Source organism: Pyrgilauda ruficollis, unplaced genomic scaffold (genome assembly GCF_017590135.1).
Source record: "Pyrgilauda ruficollis isolate IOZ18807 unplaced genomic scaffold, ASM1759013v1 scaffold4, whole genome shotgun sequence".
Lineage (NCBI taxonomy): Eukaryota > Metazoa > Chordata > Aves > Passeriformes > Passeridae > Pyrgilauda > Pyrgilauda ruficollis.
The window spans coordinates 9,479,463-9,502,614 of record NW_024525489.1 but is presented as its reverse complement, the minus strand read 5'-3'; the positions used below and the strand labels follow the sequence as shown (position 1 = coordinate 9,502,614).

Genomic DNA, 23,152 nt, shown 5'->3' with positions numbered 1-23,152 from the left:
ATCTGCATTCCTACTCTGCTCACGTCCCCATTTTGTCTCTCTTGTTTACCAGGAGCTGGAGCCTGCCCAGCGCACTCGACTGCACACACAGGCACCCACTAGCAGAAAAATATGATGGAAAGCAAACATTTACCAGTGGCTAGTATGCTTTAACTTCTGTGTGGGCAAACTCAGTCCTGACAGAAAATGGGGAGGGTGATAGCCCTGGCTTTTGAAAGCCTCTCTGTAGCGAGACCAGGGAGCATAATGTGAAAGCAGAGGTTGTTATATATTCATAGGTTGTTCCAGTGCCATTCTGTGGGGAGACAGGCCTTTAGCTTCCATTCAGGCTTATCAAGCTCCTCTGAGGTTACAGTCAGGGAGGCAATTAGCACTAACAATGGCAGAGGTGATTTAGTGATATGGACATTTGTGTATAAGAAAACGATGGGTGTTGTCAGATCAGTGGAATAAAATATCATTCTTGGAGTGGCTGGTCATGCCAGTTAGCTAGAGGCATCAGGTGTCCAGAGAAATGAACTGCAGATCCTGACCTAAATATAGCCCAATAAGTAGATTTAGTTTGGGGTTTTTTTGGTTTTTTGTTTTTTTTTTTTTCAATTTTGCTTATTACTCTGCTGTACTGCTCTTATTCAGCAAAGCATTGAGGTATAGGCATCATTCAAAGCACATCTACACCCTGTTCTTCATACACTTAAAATCACAGATGTGCTTGTATGAACTGCTAGATGAAAGACTAGGAGCACTTTGTGGTTATTTCAAGCACCCAAAACTCCTCAGGTCACACATCCCACAAGATGATGACAGAAGTGGCGCAGGAACTACTCATAATCCTTGGGAACTGTAAATTATATGATGGCAACAGCACAGCCACATATATAACTGCTCTGTACATCTCTGCCTTAATAAATGCATATACAAATATCAACTAACTAAATCCTAAATACATGCCCACATATATTGACTATCTCGTCAGTTTTCCTTACGTCAGTTTGAATCACTGACATCTCATGGATGCAAAGGGATTCCAGGCAGAGGGAGAGGGAGGAATCAAGACTTGCAGTTTTTAACTTCTGCAGTTTCTAGAACAATTTGTTTCATCTTTCGCCCTTTTCTGCCTTTCCTTTCACTTTTAAATCCTTCGCCCTCTATGAATTTTCAGTAGATGCTCCAAGAGCTCATGTTTTCTCCCCATGAGGAGGCTGCACACAGATTTTCTGTGCATACTGTCACTTTCTCTTCTATCTGCCACTCAAAAAAACCCCATTTCTTTCACAGTCCCACACTGGCACTCACAGGTACATCTACTTGCAGCATGACTCTGCAAAATTACCTCTGTGCCTCGTTAAAACCACCTGGAAACTCCCACAAACAGCACTGAAGTCTGCGCCTGTAGTTTCTGAAACTGCTTACTACTGTGGAAGACGTCACACTCGTGAAGAATTTATAAAACAGAAAAAGCAGTGTCTCTGCATAAGGGTCTGTGGCCAGCCCACAAGCTGGCCCACAATCTCCTTTCTAGCCCACAATTACAAGATCAGATATCTTTCATTCACACTTGCTTCAGGACCCAGACATCAGTTAGTATTTTCTAGGATGATTTTGTATAATTAAACACAAGATAGGGATCTTAGAAGGTATCTTATTAGATGCTCTATAGCAAGAAGTACATTCATTCATTACAGAAATATATTTTGCACCCAACCCAAGAAGAAGACAATTTATCAAAACGGAGCATGCAAACAGAATGACAAAACAGAACAACAGAAATCACGGCTGAGAGCTGTAGAGCTCTGCTGGTTTTTTTGTGAAATGCTAATTTTTTTAAAGACTAGAAATGAGTGTAGGAAGGTCTCTGAGCTTTGGGCTAGAGGAGATGAATACAAGAAGGACAGTGTCTCTAGTTATTTAATTTCTCTGCTTTCTTTTGAAGTCATTGTGAAAGATTTGGTTATACTGAGATGTAGCTGGTTTGCTCACTGTTTCCCACAGAAAAAATCCATTCAGTAGACAAAGAATCGTATTTTATTTTATCCTTCCTGCCTGTTTAAAAAGACACTGTATTATAGAGCATCAGTAGTTAACAGGGCTGTGACATCTCAGCCATATCAGACAAATTTAATTCAGATATCACAATATAAATGCAACTAATTTGCTTTCAATGTGACCATCAAAGAAGCTGGGAAGTGGAGGTGTGGTTTTGTTTCTTTAGACTATAAAAGGAAGACTCAGACAGTTTTTATATACTACAGCTTTTTAGATTAGAATTGGTTCATGTAATTTTCTTTAGGCATTCAGAGTTACCAGCAATTGGCTTCCTTGTTTCCTTTCTTCACCAGAGAAATCCAGGACTGCTGTACAATAGAAGAGTTTGTACTGACTCAAATAATAGCAAAATTATGGTATTACAAGAGTCAAGAGACTGTCAAAAGGGAAAGATGGAGTGTCAAACTGGTCTGGCTACATTTATCTAAGTCTATTCACTACTGGGCATTGCAGATGAAAAAAGAAGGGTTTGGCTAAATATTCAGCATCACCGTCTTCAAAGGAGCTGCTGCAACAGCACCAATGTCACATTCACCAAGCACACTGAAGTTCCTCCAGCAAAATCAGGAACACCAAAACCAACCATTGTGGCTGCTCCATGACTGGAAAATGTAATGAAAGGAGGGTGAGAAGAGAAGAGAAGAGAAGAGAAGAGAAGAGAAGAGAAGAGAAGAGAAGAGAAGAGAAAGAGAAAGAGACTGAGGGAGAGGAGAGGAGAGGAGAGGAGAGGAGAGGAGAGGAGAGGAGAGGAGAGGAGAGGAGGCCCCAAACCCACCAACATGGAAAATAAGGGGCCTGTTTTTCTTGGTTTTAGTATTAGTATTGGCAAATACTTTCATTTTTCCAGCCTTTCTCCAAATACTCTGAAATTGAGATCCAGAAAGGCTAAAAAACTGTAGTTCTCAAAATCTTTCATGGGGTTACCTTTTAACAAATGCCAGCTTTGGCACAGCAGGGTAACACAGACCCCACCCCTGAGCACATGTCACACTCAGCCCTGGCTCAGCCCCTGTAGAACCCCTGCCTTATCTTCTCCTGCTGTACAAGTTCTGCCTGTACCCCCACTTCAGCCTGAAGGGATGGAGGAGTTTATACCAGAGCTGGAACCCAGCACACCCTCCATGTCAGGCAGTTTGTCCAACAGCAACAAGATGGAATAACTGAGAAGAGCCATCAGCTTTTACAACTGATATAATTACAGCGAGTTCCAACTTCCTTTCCTCCACCAAGAGAAAGAAAAATTTGCCTAAAACTCAGAAAAATAATAGTTTGGGGTTTGTTTTTTTTTTTTCACTCGGGGAAAAAAGTTGCTTCCTAAGTGTGTTTGCAACTCAAGATGGGCAGCAATAATTGCCACAAGAAGCTGTGCAGCAAGGGCTCAGAAATGCTGTCAGGAGTTCAAGAGGAGAATGAGCAGTGAAGGTCAGGGAAGGGACAAGACAAACCTGAGTGGCAAGGATGAGCAGAGGCAGCAGGATGTTTGGATGGGTACAAACAATGCTGACAATGAGGCACACCTCCAGGGACAGTTTGGGCTCAGAGGTGGCAGCCCAGACTTGAGGGAAAGGCACACAGAGTGTATGCCAGGGCCCTCACAGGCACCAGAAGCAAAGACCCCTCACAACACTCAAGCCTTTCATCCAGCTCACTGCTGCGGCCCCGCTGCCTGTTGCAGTGACAGCCTCCACACAAGCTGAAGCAAGGGCACCTGCAGTCCAGGTGCACAAGTGATGCTGCCACGACTCTTCCCGATTCCCAAGGGAAATGGTCCAGGAGCAGGGGCTGTTTCTGGCCTGATGAGTCTGAAGGGAAAGACTGACAAGCTCTGCAAACCACTAAGGATCCCCGCAAAAGCAGCGACGCCCCTGCCACAGATCCCGCAGCCCCATTCTCCCCACTGCAAGGGCGCTGGGTGCCGAGCCCACCCCTAAGGACTTTTCATCCCAACTCATAATGAGGTCGACTTCTCTCACGCAGCGTTTCCATAGCAACAAAGAGGAAATTCTAATCTCCAATATAAAAGACGCGGCGAACACGACACGGTTTGGGGTTTTTAGGGGAGCGCAGAGGCTGCGGCTGCAGCCCCCCGGCCGGCAGCCCCCGCAGGGCGAGCGGCCAGCACCACCCCGCGGCCACCGCCGCGCCCGCAGCGCCCTCGGGCGACCCTCGGGAAGCAGCCAGCCCAGGCCCGCTGCCATCCGGGCTCCCGGCTGCTCCCGAGACTGCCGCACACACACCCCATGCTGCTGGAGCCGAGCGATCCGAGGGCTCAGGCTTTTACCTGGTGGGGGCAATGGCAAGGGGGGATTGCTGTCCTCTGCCTCCAAGTCCTGGCAGGGAAGGGGGCAAGAACAGCCCCGGACTGGGACCGGGAAATCAGTTCAGCTGGGCAGGCTTGGAAGAACCAGCTGTGCTGAAGTACAAGCCTGATGGGAAGCAAGCACTATTTCCTCCCTTGGCAAGCGGCACCGGCCAATATCCTAATTCAGGGTGTGCTATTTGCAATTGCTTTGCAGGACTACTTCAAACCTCCTTCCTCAGCCCTGCCATGACAGAGCAGAGGGGAAAGCACACTGTGCTTCGTTCACTGCAGTCTAAAGCAGTTCACCAGTTAAAAAAAAAAAAAAAAAAAAAAAAAAAAAAAAAAAAAAAAAAAAGAAAAAAAAAAAGGAAACAAAGAAAAAAAAAAAAAAAAGAATGTAAAATAAGCAGACCAGCACATAAAAGAGCAAAGCACACGGCTTGAAGCAGGGCTCCTAGGTAGTCTGTTAATGTAAGTAGTAGAAGTATATATAAGTAGTTACCCCAGAAACAGCACTTGCTTATGCTGGATGAATACCAATAGTAGCACTGTGGTTCTAATATCACTTCAGGGGCTCACTAGCACTGGCACCTGTGCAAAATAAGACTTCCATTTTCCCTGGCCACATCCTTGAATAACATTTCTTGTCTTCCTGGCTGTGATATATCATCCCAGTACCTTATTCAGGCCTGCAAAATGTCTCCTCCAGATCCCACATACGGGTAAACAGAACCCCAAGACTGGCTTTTGTGTTCACAGCATCATTCTCTAAAACAAACCAAAAAACACACACAACACCTTTGGAATTTTTATTTCTGAATAGTTTTATTTCTTTTCTTAGAAATTACAAAGCAACTCTCTCCAGGAGAGTAAGGGAAAAAAAACCCAACCCTGAAATATTTCCAAGTAATTTTGTTCCATATAAACACAAAGCAAAGTTACATATTTTTTTCACATGCATGTACAAAAACTTTTAAGTAAAACATCCTTCACACATAACATGTGCATTAGTCTCAGAACTGAGCACATAATCAGATTGGCCTCACCTACCCTACCTAATCTTGTTTTCCTGTTTTCTTTTTAAATTGTACATTTCTATGCAGGAAACATCTCTTTTTCTGCACAGTATTATGCATATTCCAATTATCATGGATGGCCTTGGAATTAAATCACTAGGTAGTGTAGTCTGACATACAGCTGTACACATAAGTTGTTACACTGCCATTTATACAGCAAACTTTACTGGATACTAGGCAAAACTCTTCAAAAGGAATAAAAAGGTATTGCTAGAGGGGAAAAGGAATATGATACACAGCACTCTCTCAACTACAATCCTGTATGATTCCTATGCAAAACACTTCAAAAGCCAAGTAATTTACAGATCCTGCTCTCCAAATTGATATCAAAGTTCCTACCAATTTCAATCATGGCAAAATAAATCACTGTAAGACATCAATGCTACTGGATATGGATACGGTCAATACTCAATATTCCTATTTTTCACCCACCCACTTTTGGAAAGAGAAAGGAGAAAGATGAAAGAACTGTAAAAACTGCAGACTGTTGAAGCAGGTGGGTCAGCAGAGTGCTTCACCAGCCATCAGCAAGAAACAGCAACTGCGAGAGCAGAGCTTCATTCCAACCTACTGCATAATCTCACTGTGGTTTGAAATTTGAGGATAACATGGTCAATGAACACATCTCACTAGTTGCCCAAGGCTGCATTAACACCTAGCAAAATCTTATTTGAGTCATCAAAAGAGTACACAGTCTGTGTCTGACTTTGTGAGCTAGTTTTTAAATTTCACTATTTCATGCATGATGAACACCACTGTAAATATAAGAACCATAAATGTTCAGAGGCGAAGGGCTCACCCAGAAGGTAAAGCTTCCACATGCATAAAGGGAAACATCAAGTACACAAAAGTCAGCTGCAACCCTTAGCACAATGGGGGAACAGGACGTACAGCTATTACTCTGCCTTCATTTTTAAGTGTATAAGTGATGCTGATGGGTTTCTCACCTCTCCATAAACATGTATCCCAAAGAGAATCAATAGCACTTCTCCCTTACACTGCAACAACACAGCTGATTCAAAAGACAGTGAGTATACACTGTATTTAGATACACTTGAAGCACTCAGGCTTGCCTTGTTGTAGAGTGCATGTTACAGGGTGAAATGGGTGTATGTGGAAAAGGAATGTGAAATAAAAAAAAAAAAAATCACAAAAAAAACAAGACAGAACATCTGCACAGGAACAATACAGAGAAAGCACTTAAGATTAACACTTATGAGGTTTAACCAAAGCCCTAGAGAACACTAGATTTTCATTTTTAGCCCACTTGAAATCCTGCAAATGAGCAAGCGATGCTGGCAGCAGTCACTCTGCCATTTGGCTCCTGAAAACAGTGCAATGGACTTTGCATAAGTACCCTGGCTGCAAGAACACTACTACAACAACCAGTTTGCAAAGCACCTACAGAGAAAGGCCCAATGACAGGTGTTCTCACACAGTGTCAAAGACACAAGGGGCAAATCAGGCTGAGCCTCAAGGCCCCATCCTGGCACATTCTAGGTGTTGTGGGGAATGCTGGATCTGCTGGTTTAGCTGAGATGGGCAGCCTGCTCTTAGCCCTGTACTACCATTTGAACTGCAAGCTCTAGTAAATGTGCAGAAAAGAAAAAGCACAGGCCCAGCAGGAGGAAGTCTCTGATTCCCATCCAGGAAAGGCTTAAGTCACATCACTTAACTCATACACTGACAGTGTGGATGTCTTCAGCTGAGGTAGTCAAGTTGAACTCACTTCATGGGCACACAAAGTAAAAATAGACCTTTCTAAAAAAGCCATTCATTCAAACTGCTTTATACTTCTACCTCAAGGCCAAAAGGACTGTGACCTAAGAATGATTATTTCTATTCATCTGCAAGTGTGGTCCAAAGGAACAAGGTCAGATGCAGATATATAAAGCTGAGTGAGAAGGTACCACCCCAAATGCCTTCCTTATACCTGGACAGTTGAACAGCAGAGTTGTGTCAGTCTCTGTGATCAGCAGTTTTGCTTAAAATCTGTGTCATATAGGACAGTTCAGTGACCATCTAAGTATTGTCAGCCAGCAACAGGCCAACTGAAGTGGAATAAAAGCTTGCAGCTCTCACAAAACTCTCTGAATGATTACTGCACCTTTTTCTTGCAGAGTAACTAAATCTCAAACACACTTCTAAAAGGCAAATATTACTATTCTTTTTTACAGCTGAGAAAAAAGGGACATTGCAGCTTGGCTAATGGTGACTCAGGGGGAATCAAAATAAAGATTTCCTGGTATGCTCTTCTACTACTGACTAGGCTTAAAATAGTGAGAATTTACCCCCCCCCAGGAGAGACCTTTAAAACGCTGATGGACAATTTTAACTCCATTGTCCATAAAAGCCTATGGTCATGCATTCTTATTTGACATTGAGAAATTTCCTGTTTGGATTCCACTTTGATAAAGTGGAAGAGAAATACAGTTAGAAAAAAAGAATTAAGGCCAGGCACGTTATACAGAAACAAAAATACTATGCCTGAAGCTCATTCTTTCAAAAGATAAACCTGCAATTGTAATGATAAATGGTAGGTTTGGTAAATTTCCCTCAACCATCCCAAGGGGTTACAGGTATAAAGATGGTTTAAGTGGCTGTTCATTCTTGATTCATGTTCATTCTAGCTCTTTTGAGAGAGAGACACACTGAATCAAGTTAAAGACCGAGCTGATCAACTGAGGATTGTGAAGAACAAAAAAAATTCCATCAGTCAGCTGAGCCATAAAAGCAAGCAGCAAAATAGACTCTGTTTCAGACTAAGCTGTCAAGATAACAACCTTGAATATGAAAGCTCAGCCAACCTGAAGTTGCTGCACTTAATCCAATGACAGCAAAGAAAAAGTTTGCATTGCCAGTACAGGCTCACACAACTAGTAAAAGCTGTTTCATTCTCTCAGAAAACTACATCAACTTCCCTGAATAGATGATCAAGTAATCAAGTAGGGAGTAAGCTCTACTGGTCTGGATTCCAACAAGGAAGAATTGGTGGAGAATGTGAATGTATTGGCTGCAGAAGACATAGAACTGTGGCATTTAAAATCCTGAGAAACGTGTACAAGACAGAGTCCTGTACCTTTAGATCAACATATTTTGTTTTATTCAAGGAATGTCTCACCAGAACTTCACAAGGGAAAGTCTGTCCTGGCTACTCAAAGGAACCCAAGTGAGGTCCTTTATCTTCAAAGACAGCCTTATCAAAGTAAAAAATGAGTCCTTTCTGATTGTTTCTTGACAAACAGAAATTACACCAGGCATGACAGAAGGCCAGCACAGATGACTGAGGAACTCCTGACCGACCTCAAACACAAACAGAAAGGTACACAGAAGTGAAAGTGATGATGGGCTGGCCAGCAGAGATATAGAAACACAGCCCAAGTACACAGAGACAATTAGGAAAGCCAAAGCTCAGCCGGAGTTCAAACTGGTAAGAAGTAAGAAGGGCTTCTTTAAGTACACTGGAAGCAAAAGGAACGTTAAATAAAATATAGTTTACTGTTCAACAGTGCAAAGAATATGGTAACAAAGGATGCTTTTTGTACTTTCATGCTCAGTACACAACATCTTTTTCACCTGTTTTCACTGTAAGTTCTATTTTAAGGCCTGCCAGGTCCTCGAGCCTTCTAGCAGCATGCAGGAATAAAGCATTGCCTACAGCAGAGGAAGACTGAGTTAGTGAGAACTTAAGCCCATTGAAACCAACAGGCTGAACGTGAAGGCACTGAGGGAGCTAGCTAATGGCACTGTGAGACCACGCTACAGCATCTTTGCTACGTCATCATCATCATCAGTGATGGCTCTCCAACTAAAATACCCTGACTTAGGACTCTCTTGCTGCCCACCACAGTCAGCAAGCAGGTAGCCAGCACACCGAAGGAAATCACTGTTCCTCTTAGCAATTGCAAGATAGTATTTGGAAGATGTCATTCATTTTTGTGCTCCCCCTTACAAATGGCACTGCAGCCATTTCAGTGGAAGGTCACAGAGCTGGTTTGGGGGCTGGAGCACAGGACAAGTAAGGAGAGCTCAGGCAACATGGTTTCTCCACATTTAAGAGAAAAGGCTAAAAAGAGATCTCATTGTATATAATCCCTTAATAACTGGGTTAGAGAAGGCAGTCAGACTCTCAAAGATGAACAATAACAGAACAAGAGGCAGTGAACACAAGCTGGAACATGGGAAATTCCAACTAGATGCAAATATATTGTTTTTCTTACTGTGATAGTTGCCAAATATGGGAAAATGTTGCCCAGAGAGATTTGGCATCACCATCCTCGTAGCTACTCAAAACTCAAATGGACAAAGTCGTTAGCAACCTGCTCTAACTGGCTGAGATCTGAACAGGAGGCTGGAATAGAAATGCCACAAGGTCCCTTTAAACCAAAGTATTCAATGGTTCTGTAACTTAGAAAATCTCCTCACAACTACTTTTCACAGGCACATTCCTCATTAATCTGCCAAAGCAAGCCATGCCACCATCAAATGTAAAGGGTGATCTTCAGTCTCATGAATCAGGTTGGAGTACAGAAGCCAGCAAAGAGGGGAGCTACACATCAAACTTCTCATAGTCATTTTATGCAGGTCCCTCACACACCAGGGCCAGCCCTGTGTTGGAATCATCACAGTACTCTACTAGTTCCTTTCAAGTGTCTGTTGCACACCATCAGGACTAAATAAAAAGAGTGTTCGTTTTCACATCTTCTTCATCTTTTTCTTGCAGCGCTGGTTGAAGACAGGTGAGGATCCCATCAGGCTGTCAGCAGAATGAGAACCATAGCTGCTCTCAGAGCCATTGGGGCTTTGTGGCATCCCAGCTTCACTCATACCTGACATTGGTTCCTCAAAGACATCACTGCCTAGAACCCCGTGGCCATGTACATTAGCCTCCTCATTTTCCTGTGGCTCCATTTTCACCTGTGCCAGGTTCCACAGTGGGGAAGCATTCACTTCAGCCCCTAGAGAAGGAAAAAGCAAACAGTAGTAACTGAGTAAAAAGATAAATCACAAACAGCACGCAGATACAAGGGACAGCAGCAAAGGTAAAGATGGAACAGAAGCAAAGCCACAGGTTAACTATGTCTGGGGGAAAACAAACAAAACACACCCAAGCACTGTGATCAATAAAAAAATATCTGCTAACTTATTTAATAGTCCAGCAATTACCACTGCAAAAATATGATGGTATCCTTTCACTGTTAGCCTCCATGTGATTTTTTTCCATGAGAAACAACTCCACACCACTCTCCAGAAGGAATGTCCCAGCAGCAATGAGTACACCAACAGCACATGGACTAGACCCTGCATAAGCAGGACTTTGAGGCAGTCCAGAAGTCATCACGAGGTCCTTGCAACTGTCAGACACCCTGGGCTTCTGCAGGGGAGGTGAAGTGAATGGGCAAGAGGACTAGGTAGATGAACAGTCCCAAATACCACTTTCAGCACTGAAATGCAGGTATCAAAGCTGCAGTCAGCTGTCTGCCTGCCTGCCTCCTTCTACTCAGCACCCACAGGTCTCATCCCATCCTTCACCAGAACAGAAAGAAATCCGTTTGGCTCAACCTCACAGATAGATGCCCTGCTGGGAAATAGCTCCCCCCGGCCTCACTTTTTTATAAAACGTTTCTGGACTAGTGTGCAATCTGAGCACTGATTGAGGATTTTCTGTGCAAGATTACCAAACCATATTCCTTGATAACAGCAAATGTTTTCTCCCCAAGAGAAGTAATTACAGATTGCATTATATCTGTTTAAGTTTAAAGTGAGACAAAAATCCTATTAAAAACACACTAATTGGTCTCCTTGCTGAGATGGGCATAAACAGACCAGAACTGAATAAACTGTGAAATCTTCTCTCTCTTGTGTGAGGTTAAGCTCACGTGGAAAATTAAAAAAACACCAAAATAAAAAACCCACCCAAAAAAAAAACAAAAAAAACCACCAAAAAACAAAAAACCTCCAACCAAAAAAAAACCGCTAAAAAAACAACAAACAAAATAGGAAACTGTTTTTAGGAAGCTTTCCTAACTTCATGTCTCAAAGAGCATGGCTACAGTTTGAAAGCACAACCAAAGCTCTTGCACTGAGCCAAACCTATAACCTATTCCCTATTATCAGTATACTAGTAACAACAGGCTATTATTAGTAGAAATTACAAAGAGAACAAATGCTCCAACATGCGTCTGTGCCAAGAATTCTCCTTTATGAAGAAGTCAGGAATCTTTCCCAGACCAGCTTAGCCAAAACCAAGGTTCATGAGACCTTTTTGGCAACACAGCCTACATTAGCTCAGTTGCCTTAATGGAAGGCCTTCCTATGTCAATCATAAGTAAATGCATCTCTCTCAACAACAATGGACACATCATTAAAATGCTGTTCCAGAGTTACAGCTCCAGTCTACATAATAATCAAAGGTGCTCACTAAACTAAACTGTGTCTTTCCTTCATCAGCTGCTCTTCATCGCTCAGCCTTATTCCTTTCAGCTCTGTCACCTGTCACTAAGAGTGTCACTAATAACTAAAAGTACTTAAGCATCAACAAAGGATGTTTCATCTTCAAAGCACTTTAACTTCAAAGTACTTCAGAAATAAGCTAATCTTCACGTTATCCTGAGAGGCAGAGGAACAAGGAACAATTTTGCCTCCATTTTTCCAACTGCAATGAATATAAGCAACCAGCTCACAACTGCAGTGTCAGACATCCACAAAAACACAGGAAGAACATGGAAAGCTGTAATGAGAGTTTTGCCCTCAGACACTGAAGCCTCGCTGCCCTCCCTGCAGGCTTCACACCTGCATTTCGAGATGGCAGTGGTCTAATTGCAGCAGATTTTCTTGCTCCTTAGGATATTACAACTCTCCAGCCTGCCCAGGTCTAGACTGGAACTTCTCACAGATGAGATCTCCAAAGGCTCTTGTGAAGTGAAGAGGGATTTTGAGGAAGGAACAGAGCACTTGTATTCTTAATTAGAAAACATCAATTCTGTATCAGAGAAGCAAGAGGCATTTAATACACAGCTAGCGTGCTAACCTCTTGGTCTCAAGTGGTAGATACTAATACAAAGCCTTCCAGATGCATCACTTGCAATCCTGGATGGGCCAGAGGAATCTGCTGCTCCTTCTCCCACAATATTACAAACAGTTTACATTTCAGAGGTGACATGGAAAACAGTATGAGCTTTCAGAAAAACATTAGATGGATTTATGTTTTTTAAAACTCATAAAAATGCAAAAAACACTAGTGGACTTAGAGGTATGCTCTAACCTCACTATATATGCTACTTAGCTTAGGGTTAATAGGAGGACAAGCTTCATTGTTTTCTAACCAGATTTTTAAGTGAAATAGTTATTATTGCAGAGTTCAGATGATTCTATGCAAAATCAAAACTGCCTCTTTTTCATTCCAGGACATTCAGCTTCATTGAACAGTGAAGAGAATGAAACTTCTATGTAGATATAGAGCAGGCATGGCCATAGCAGCTTCTGCCATGCTTGCCACCAGTGTGCTTCAATGTCACCAAGGGATGGCACTTTGAGGAAAAGAGTGGTCTCCACAACCCCACTAATTTACTCACCATTTCACTTTCCATGGCCTCAGCCAAGTACAGCAGGCTTTGGGTATAGACACTAGGAGGGATTCCCAGGAGCCCATTTCACATAAGTCACCGACAGGCTTTCATAAAACAGTGACTGTCATTACCAGGGAATATGGAGGACTCCTGAATATGGAGGACAGCACCAAGTACCATTCATATTTCCAGAATTCATTCAGTGCTTAAACTATGTAAGGGACACGGCTTTCAAGCTTGCAGGAATATGAATCTCTGGACACAAATCCAAACCTAAACCGGGGAAACAAGATCACGTGGAACTGCTGAAAGACTGTTTCTGGGAGAAGCAAGAAACCCCTACCTGAAGTCTGTGGGGAAGCTTCTACTTCCAAGTTGGCAGAGAAGCGCTCACTTTGAACTCCAAGAACTCCCACAGGCAATGACTGGTCACCAGAAGCTAGATCCCCTTCCAGCTCTTCGCTTATTGGGAAAGTAATATCACTAACAGGTTCCTCCTTAATCTTCACAGGTTTTGTGTCTTCTGTTGCCTTTTCAGGGTTGACAATCTTCTCATACTCTTCAGAGAGCTGCTTGCTAACCTGTCACACATCAGCAGGTGAAAAAGAAGACAGAAAGGTGAGAGTGACTTCAGAGGCTCTGATGGCAATTACATCACAGCGCACTCTGTTCCCTGAACATTATTAACATCTGACCTGAATGAACAAGTAAACAACTTACCAGCTACACAAGAGCTTTTTTTTCCCCTTTAAGTGCACCTTCTGTGCTGTAACAAGGGACTTTAATAAGAGGTTTAATCCACTAACATCTGACTGATAATTATGAGCACCGTTGTTTTATAAACAGAGATTATGAGGCTCAGAAATTTAAACAGAGCATGAAACAAAAGCAAAATGTCTCAGTCTTACTCTTTGGTTTTACCTATAAGACTGTCCGCATCCCCCAGTAACAAATTCACCCCAGCATGAAAAACCAAGTGCTTCAGATCTTCAGTAACCCTGCAGTCCCCAATGGGCAAAGCCTGAGTATATTCTGCCATATTCACAGCAAAAAACACAGAAGTTTTCTCCAGTTAGAGAAGTGAAACAAATACAGGAATGAGATTTAGAACTACCCTGCACTTCCAGAAACTTAACAACAGTAAACATTTAAATTTAAACATTTTAGGTTTCATCTGCTTCTAACAAATACTTGTTTATACAACTAAAACCCAACAGTCAGCGACCTGTGCTCAGGAAAACTGCAAGACTTTCTAACAGCAGAAGCAAGGAGGAAAATTAATAGCAAAGCCTATTTCCCCCTTCTAGATATACTTCCAAATAAAGGGGCTACTGTGGACCTTAGTCCTGCATAAAGAACAATGATCATTAAGACAATGGTCAGCTGCAGGGTGAGAGTAAACTGCAGCAGCAGAATGATGCAGAAAATCCAGATTCCAAAATGACACAACATTTGAACAAAAACATTTGAACAAAAATGAACAGAACTGGTATTTTGAGCAGGAACGTTTCTAACAAAGACAACTCTTTAGGGATGTTATTTTTATATAAGAAGGTAGCACCTGTGTGACAACTCAGATCAGCAAAATACTACCCCTACTACAATACTACACTCCTAAAGCTCAAGGAAGTCACTCCTTGCTTAAGTGAACACAAACCACTCTACAGCCTAGAAATTTATGTCAGCTTACATGTTTTCCAAAATGTTAACCAGACAAATATCTTACTAAAGGATAAAATTCAGTTCCTCAATCAGTTCTGATTTTAACTCTACTTGATAATTTTGACTGGGTAATTCAAGAGCTGGAAGACTCTTCTTAAATTCAGGCAAGCCATCAGTAGGGCATGCTTAGTAATCTCACTAGGAAGACAAATAAGGGGCTCTGTCTTCCAGTCAAAAAGTTCCTGTTCTCTTTTCCATGATGACTTCTCTCCACACCCAGCAGGTTTTCCAGTCAGATTTCCCTCAGTAAGACTCAGGAATAAGCAACTGTACTAGGGGTACATTTCTTGTGCCACCAGGTCCCTAATGCTGTTCTCACCTGGAGCATGTAGCTGTGATAATCCTTGATGCGGTGCTGCCAGAACTTCTGCAGTGAGAGCACACTGCCAATGCCCACTTCATGGAAGACCTGCTCCATGACGTCAGGGAAAGGGGTGTGCCCGAGCCGAGCCTCCCGATCCACCGCAAAGCGCAGCAGCTTGGTGAACTTGAGGCAGTACTCATGTGCGATGTCTGTCAGGGTCTCCAGGACGCTCTCGTTGGCGCACTCAAAGCCTGTGTGTGCCAGGATGGTGGCCATCGACTGGTACAGAAGCTGCCGGCAGGAGGACCAGCTCAGCTCTGTCACTGGCTCCCCTTTTCCTCTGAAATACAGAAAAGACAAAAATAGCACACCTTCAAAAATCTGAAGGACTGTGTCAGTTGAAGAGACACTGTCAATAATAAGGTGATGTACAAAGGGAAAGCAGGGGGTTTGGGGTTCTCCACAGCTTCTGTTACATATGAACACACCATATGAAAGCGTTTATCTGCTTTTCCTTCTTCCCCTCCCTCCAAATCAGCACTTTCAAGTTTCATTTTCCCTTCTAATTCCACCATATTCTTTGGGTGATACATGAATGTGATGCTGAACCCTTAAGCATCTCCCTTCCCACCCAAGAGCTTTTCTCCTGGAGATGTGAATTAAATGGGTCCTTGACACAAACAAAAAAAAGGCATTTTAAATAACATGAATGCAAATAATTTCCCCTCTCAGCTAATTACATTGCTCTTCCTTATTATCTCTGATGTCACAGGCCTAATAGTCAGATACAAAGACTTCTGGGGTAGACAAGATTGGAATTCCTATAGTAAAAGACACACATAAAAAAGCAAGAAATGTGACATACATACATTTCACAGAGATACACTGTAGCCAAAAAGACTTTCTCTGCTCTCATTTCCAGTAGTCACTAAGCATGACACTGAAAGAAGTATCCCCATATGCAACCTAAGATGTGAACAAGATGTGAACACCAGGCCCTGGGAGGAGGCCTGGAGAAGTTTGGCCATAAAGTACCATTCCCTGGTCTTGGGTTTAAGACTTCCCTCCTCTGTTGCTAAGCAGGAAGGAGTAGCTAAACAGGATGGAGGAGATGGAGAACAACAGTCATGAGCACTTCAAACATCATTTGCTTATAGTCACCCAACCAAATTTTTCATCAACATGAATTAACAAATAGACATTCACTATTAATCATATTTCATTAACTATTCATTAACTCCCAGAGGAGTTAAGGCAAGGCCTCTGATAGAGAAACATATATCTACCAGATTTCTCAACTTACAATTAAGTGCATGTCATCTATTTGCCCATATCAGTAACATGGACTTCAAATGCTGATGTCAAAAAATCAAATTCCATTACTGCTAAGTACGATACTCATACATTTTTTTACACTCCATTCAGCACCAGGGGCAGAACTGAGGTAACAATTTCACTCTTCATTTGTTTCTGATCAATTTCTCCCAACATCTTCCACATTGCACTGGAGATTCTCCTCGCTCACCTGCGTCACCACAAACTCTTTCCAGTAGAAGGACCTGATTTAACAGCTCACAGACAGTATTGATGGCTTGTTAAAGTTCTCACTACTCTTGTCTCTCCAACAATTCATGAGGTGCCCTTCAGTCTCACTGAGAAGCTGGGCCACAGTCTCAGCTTCCCCTGATCCTCAGAGCTGACACATAGAAAACACAGCAGTAAAACCACTGAAACACAGCAGTAAAAAAGTGAAGAGGAGTGAAAAGGTGAAACTTGGAACTATCAGGATGAAGATTATTCATTTTTACAAATGCCAGCACAACACTTTCTGATTACTCAAATAAATAGGGAATCACACTATATTAAGAGTGGCATATGATCACATTTCTAAGTAGTTATTAAAAACAGTATGTGAATCTCAGGTCATGGATTCATCCCAGCTATTAACTGATGGAAAATGATTAGCATCCCAATTTCTACTCAATTATGTAACTACTTTGCAAAGAAGACAGCAGGCACCCTGACAAGATTAATTAAAAGATCATCAGTTTCTTTATTAAAAAAAGCGTCACCCATACTATTTTTGCATCTCCCTCACTGCCCCCTCCACCTCAGCAGCAGAATTCTGAAGTTCACAAACAGCCATATGTCTCACACAACACCAGGACCAAGAGTTTACAACAGAAATAAATAACCATCAAAGAAAATCAACCAGAAAACAATATTAAAATTGATGTCTATAAAAAAGAATCTCTTTTTTATATATAAAGGACATACCTAGTTGTCTAGCAGCCAGCAGTGGAGACCATCTTATGCTACCAAAACTGAATGCCAGCCTACTATTAATAAAGAGACATTCACTAAAAACACTGTAGATAAACTTAAATTACACAGATTTTGGCAATCCCAAGCAGGATACTTAGCCACTTGCAAAATAGAGTAAAAGAACCATTCAGTAATGCATATTACTGCTCAGAAGTAGCAGAGAATACTGTGTCTCTTTTAATCTCCTAGAGGAAAAGAAACTAATTGTGAGCATTAAAATACAGCTAGGTCACTATGCTGGAAGGCATATAATCAACTTGAAATCTAATCAATTAAAGACAGAGAGGAAAGACATTTCAGGTACTGTACTCAAATCCAAATGTCCATCTCTTGCTCTTGGTAAGGCCAATCAATTTAGTTTTGTTTTTCTTATGTTTTCTTCTCTTGTCTTCCTGTTTCTCATAATAAACAACTGAGAAATATGATTAAAAACCACAACAGAGAGCAAAAATTGAAATGTTGTTGTAGATGTTAATAGAAACCAACAATGAAAATATTTTTCTTCATCTCCTTCAACTTCGAGGTACCCTCTTGTAATAATGCAGATGAACAAAAAGTCATATAGACATTTATGTTGAAAGCAGTCATCTAATGTCAAGCCTTCCCAAAAAGGACAAGCAAACTTCTTCTTCTGCCTGATGATCATAGCTAAAGAGCCTTTGTCTTAGATTTCATCCAGATACTCAGCACCAAAAAAGCACCCACCCAGACATTATCATTATGCAGAATGCCACCTGTGCAGTACTTAGTTCTTTTCCTGAAAGGCTCAGTCATATATCTACAAGTAAACACGAGTGCTTTAATCCCTGAAGTTTTGTCACCAGAGATTAGCAGGACAGGGAATTAGGCCTGTGACATGGAGGCAATCTCCTCTACAGAATATATAGTCTGAAATTTATCACAAATACTGGCCAACTTGCCACTCTTCAATTTTGTATTTCTAACAGTGCTATATATTTTATACATGGGTCACCAACACTAGATTGTGTTCCAGACAGAAATCTACTTGTCAAGCTACAAATTCATTAGACCCAAAGGCCAGCCTTCTCCCACCCCTATCAAAAACATACAGAACTTTCCAACAGAAGACAGGAAAATAATGTCCATTTATACCAACCAGACTTATTTTCTGATTTAGTCAGTTTTCAGAACTCACGAAAGGCCCACTTTCTGTGTCAGTCAACAAAATGACAACAAGCCACTCCACAAAGGCAGCACCATCTGTTACTCCAAGCTCCTCTCCTGCAGGACAGTTTTCTCAGAGGGAAAGGGAGCTTATCGATCCTTTCTCATGTCTTCAGGGAACAGGCTAAGTCAGCACAAGGATCAGCAGCTGAGGTTCAATCAACTGCAGGAATGGATTGAAGTGCCCTGCTCCCTCCTAGGTGAGCATAAGCCAGCAGCAGATGGAAGGAGGGACTGCTTTTCCTATGAACAGGACAATTTGATGTAACATTACGCTGTGAAGTTGAATTTCTACCAAATGAGCTGCACCAAGGCTGCTTCAGAGCCATTTTCCCAAAGCAGTAAAATAAAGAACATTGTAGAAACAAGATAAACTAGTCAGAGGGAGCACACACAGAGAGATACACTAGTCAAAGAACACAGCACACTAACTCAAACCAGAAAGTTGTTTTCTTTCAGGAAAGAGCCTTTTTTACACCTCATCCTAGGTAAGTCTCTTTTTAAATACCTCTGCTATGTCTACAGAAGGCTGCACAGGTATGAAAAAAAAAATGCTCAATAGATAATGGCAAAAATAAATTGGGTCTCAGTGGCATAACCCAGACCAGTCAGCTTAGAAATGGCCTATGCCAAAGCACTTAGATCATCAGGGGAAGTGTCTCCTGCCCACTTTAATTACCACTGCTCCAAATCCTTCCCTACATTAAAACTGCTATGCCACTGACATGTACTCCTCTACTTCTGTAAAGACATTTCTTCACAAGTCCTTCTGCCAAGAGCTGTCTTCCCATTGCAAGCTCCCAATTTTGTTTACAGATTACCTTTCAAGGCAATCCAACGTGGCCAGGAATGCAAATGACCAAATGACTGAGAAATCTCTTAAGAGCCCAACCATGCACATACAAGAAGAGGCACATGAGTAGGTCAGGCTTCTTTTGAAGATGGATGCATGCTAACCAGAGAAAACTGAGCAGAGAAGATGGAAAAAAGCTAGCAGCTGTTATATGGTAAGAGTCTCCTGTCAAAATGGTAGTTTCTAGTCTACAGTTCCTTATTCATTCTTCATCAATTACACTTCAAGCTTCTTTTCTATTTCTACACCAAGCAAAACCAAATGTTAATCCTTACTGTGCATTCCAAGAACTGTAACATCACCATTCATCCAAGAATATTAAAGGAATGCAAGGATGAAATAGCTGAATAGCTGTGGTGAGTCTCCTCTTGCTTAAACTGCCTTGGCCCATGAGGACCAGAAGACAGAAACTGTGAAAACATTTTCCTTTAATACTTTCAGAAGAGATGTGGAAAACTGCAGGCTGGGAAGCATGGATATATTTGGTGCATCAGGGAAATTCAAAGAACTAGAGGACACAAAAGTAAATATGTTATGCTCAGAAAGAACCCAGAGAGCTTATTTTTAACTGTGAAACCTGCTTCACAAACCTACCAGAGTCCTCCAAATCTATCAACAAGCGAGTAGATCAGAGATCTCCACTCTGGAGACCAGGTCCTCCCTGGGGGATCTGTGCCACAAACAACATTTTTTTATCATGGTTTTTTAACATATTTATAAACAGTCTGGAAAACTGTAGAAAAGGAACAGTGTAGTAATTATAAAACCATTGTTAGTACAGACTTTGGGGGATTGATAAGACCAAACCAACTCAAAAATAGCCATAAACTAAGCTCTGCCTTTTCCTCATCATACAAGGAGGTAGGAGTTATATATGGGGCAGAGGAAAACCAAAACCAATTCAGGAGATAACAGATTAAAAGACAAGGGGACAGTGTGTCAAAGAATGAAAATAAGTAACAGGGAAACAGAAGAGGACAGACCTACATTAACTAAACCTGTGATCTGATTCAGGCTGGCTACTCTTACCTTCCCTTCTTGTCATATCTAAATGTACCTACACCACTTCTCAGACCCAGGCTACTGACCAAAAAAATGGAATTAAAATATGGATTTATCCAAATACTCTAATTCTGACAACTGCACTTCAGAACGCAGCATAGAATTAAGCACTACCATGTCTTATTAGGGGGAAGAATGTTCTTGCTTTAATTTGATTTTACACACTCAGAAGCATCAGCAAATCATTGAACTTCATTTTTGCTACTAGAACAGCATCTATAAAACAGCTGCTATTCTTAATTCATGTGTCTCAAAACAGTTAGGAACAAACATGCAACAACAACTCAAAGCCTTCCCCCTGGAAAAGCATATATGTGTTTGGGTTAGCAAGCACACAAATAAATTCTAGAATACACTGCAGCTCATTATAAATCCACTGTCAGCCACAAAACATTTCATTTCAAAACTGTCTCTCCAGTTTTCACAAGGTAGTCCTTACACTCCCCCACGTGGCTGACCACTAAATAACATTTCTTTACCCAGACCCCAAAAACTCAGAAGGAACAACAAAAGGACAGAGCAGCCCTCAAAACATAGCCAGAGCCATAGAAATCTGAAATTCAAGCTGAAGCCACTGAGGAGGACGGAACAGAACATTTCCCAGTTCTACAAACTACAGGGTCACGGTGCAGGAGTCACAGGCCCTGACCACTCTCACAAAACATACTTCAATCTCTGCTCTCTGCTAATTACTTTGTATCTTCTGAGAAGGATGACAGTGTTCCTCCAGAAACAGCACTAAAGAATCACTCTACTGTTCAGAGAGACTCTCTTACCAAATGCAACATCTTTCAATAAAATGCATTTTATGTAACCTCAGGCCATTAAAGATTTCAGTGGCATTTAACTGATAAATTACATTCTGTTGATGCACATTTACCAATTTTAAAAACTAAAATGTGTTATCCTCTCCCTCAAAGTGTTCATTAGTGGACATAGTAGCAAGGATTAATCCCTTAATTTAAATGCACATAACCTACAAAGTACTGTAAGATATTGCAAGAAACGCAATACCTCCTTCTGAAATTAGTGCCTGTCGGAGGGACTGACAGGCAGTGGTGGCAATACTATTTAATCAAAGGCTGGCAGCAGAGGTAGAAGCAGCACAAATTTTCTTCACACTTTCTCCAGCTGGTAGAGCCAGTAGCAGAGACAAGAATTCCCTTCACTTGTGTTCATTTCCAGCTCTGACTGGAAGCCCACCAAACTGGGTGGAATGTGATAGTCACCGTGTCACAGATCCTCGGCCACCGAAACCTTATAAATACATTATCAAATCATCTTTTCTGAACCTACAGCTGAACAGCCTAAACCTAGCCATGTGTTTTCTGGATTTGCAATTACAGTAACACAACTTTAGTTGTAAGTGATCTGAACAGAAGAGACTTCACATGCTGTAACTAAAACTGTTGAAATACCACGGACAAAAGCATGCACACGCACTTAGTGTGGCACTAACAAGACAGAAATCAGCATCACACACATTTTACAGACAGGAAGCAAAAGCAAGCAATGTGCATGTTATTCACACAGGAAAAATCCAAGTATTTCCTTTCTAAAGCTGGTTTTATACTTTACATAGAACTTCCTTGACCCTTCAGCCTAAGGGAATCAACATAACTACATATATATTTTAGAACACTCAGCTTTCCTTCAGCCAAGAACTAACCTAAAGAAATACTAACACACCTGTAGAAATCACTTTCTGGGTCACTGTGCCTCAGCTGAAATGGCATTTTGGGGGTTTTGCTATCCAGAGGAAGCAGGTCATCAGGGAGAGGTGGGGAGGCCGGACAAGAAGGCAGAGGTTCGTTCTCCTCGGTTTTTATGCCCTCTGCTTGCTGCTGGTTTTGAGCCTGAGCCGCGGCGATGAGGCTGCGCAGCCGCCGGTTGTGCTGGATGAGCTGGATGGTGTGAATGGTGAGGCTGCAGGGCTCGGAGGGGATGTCCAGCATGGTGGTGGGACGGGGTTTGTTCGCAGACGGCTGGTGCAGTGGAGGATCCTGGACTTCCACAGTGCGAAACTCACGCTGCAGCAGGTCAAAGGAGCTGCGGTTGGCCTGGTTGGAAGAAACCGGGATCTCGCCCCAGTATCGTAACATTTTTGCATAGGTCACCTGTCGTGCTCAGAACCCAGAAGAAGGCTACCAAGTACTGCGGGTACAAAGGACCCTTGTTGCAGGGAAAAGCACTTTGGGCAGGAACAGACACTGGAGCAGGGAATACGCTCCAGCCAACCCAAGTTACGGCTGCCAAGCAGGCTGTCGCTCAGTGCCCCGCCGAGCAGCGCAGTGTCCTCGACGGCATCAGGTTGCCACTCTGGCGGCTTACAGCTCGCATCGCGGCTTTTCCTGAGGGGAGAAGGGGCAGAAACAAACGCATTCGTGAGACGGAAATTGCTTCCGTGTATAACAAGGGCTGGTGTGGGCCCACCTGGGCCTCGGTGAACGGGACCCGCGGCGTGGAGAAATTCCGGGGGCCGCACTCGACTCGCCCGCCACTCGCCCTCTTTCCCTGCCCGGGCCCGCAGCTGTCCCACACCCCGGGCCCGCGGCTCGTCCGCCCCCCGCCTACCCCTCCGCTCCGCTCCCCTCCCGGCCGCCCAGCCGGAACTGCGTGCCGGTCCGCCACCGAAAGCGGCTACCCCGCCACCCGCGCTCCTCCGGCCCGGAGGAGGAAAGCGCCCGCCGCTGCTGCTGCCGCTGCTGC

At 42.6% G+C, this 23,152-nt stretch overlaps 1 protein-coding gene across 1 annotated transcript; it reads right to left on the bottom strand.

The window, feature by feature from the left end:
• Nucleotides 1-5,154: 5,154 nt before the first annotated feature.
• Nucleotides 5,155-23,144, bottom strand: SUPT7L (SPT7 like, STAGA complex subunit gamma). The gene is made up of 5 exons (XM_041476858.1): nucleotides 23,018-23,144; nucleotides 22,133-22,794; nucleotides 15,034-15,358; nucleotides 13,336-13,573; nucleotides 5,155-10,382 (listed from the first exon to the last, which is right to left on the bottom strand). Exons 2-5 carry the CDS (start codon nucleotides 22,543-22,545, stop codon nucleotides 10,120-10,122), a joined length of 1,239 nt encoding a protein of 412 aa, XP_041332792.1. The 5' UTR covers nucleotides 22,546-22,794; nucleotides 23,018-23,144; the 3' UTR covers nucleotides 5,155-10,119.
• Between the last annotated feature and the right edge of the window lie 8 nt (nucleotides 23,145-23,152).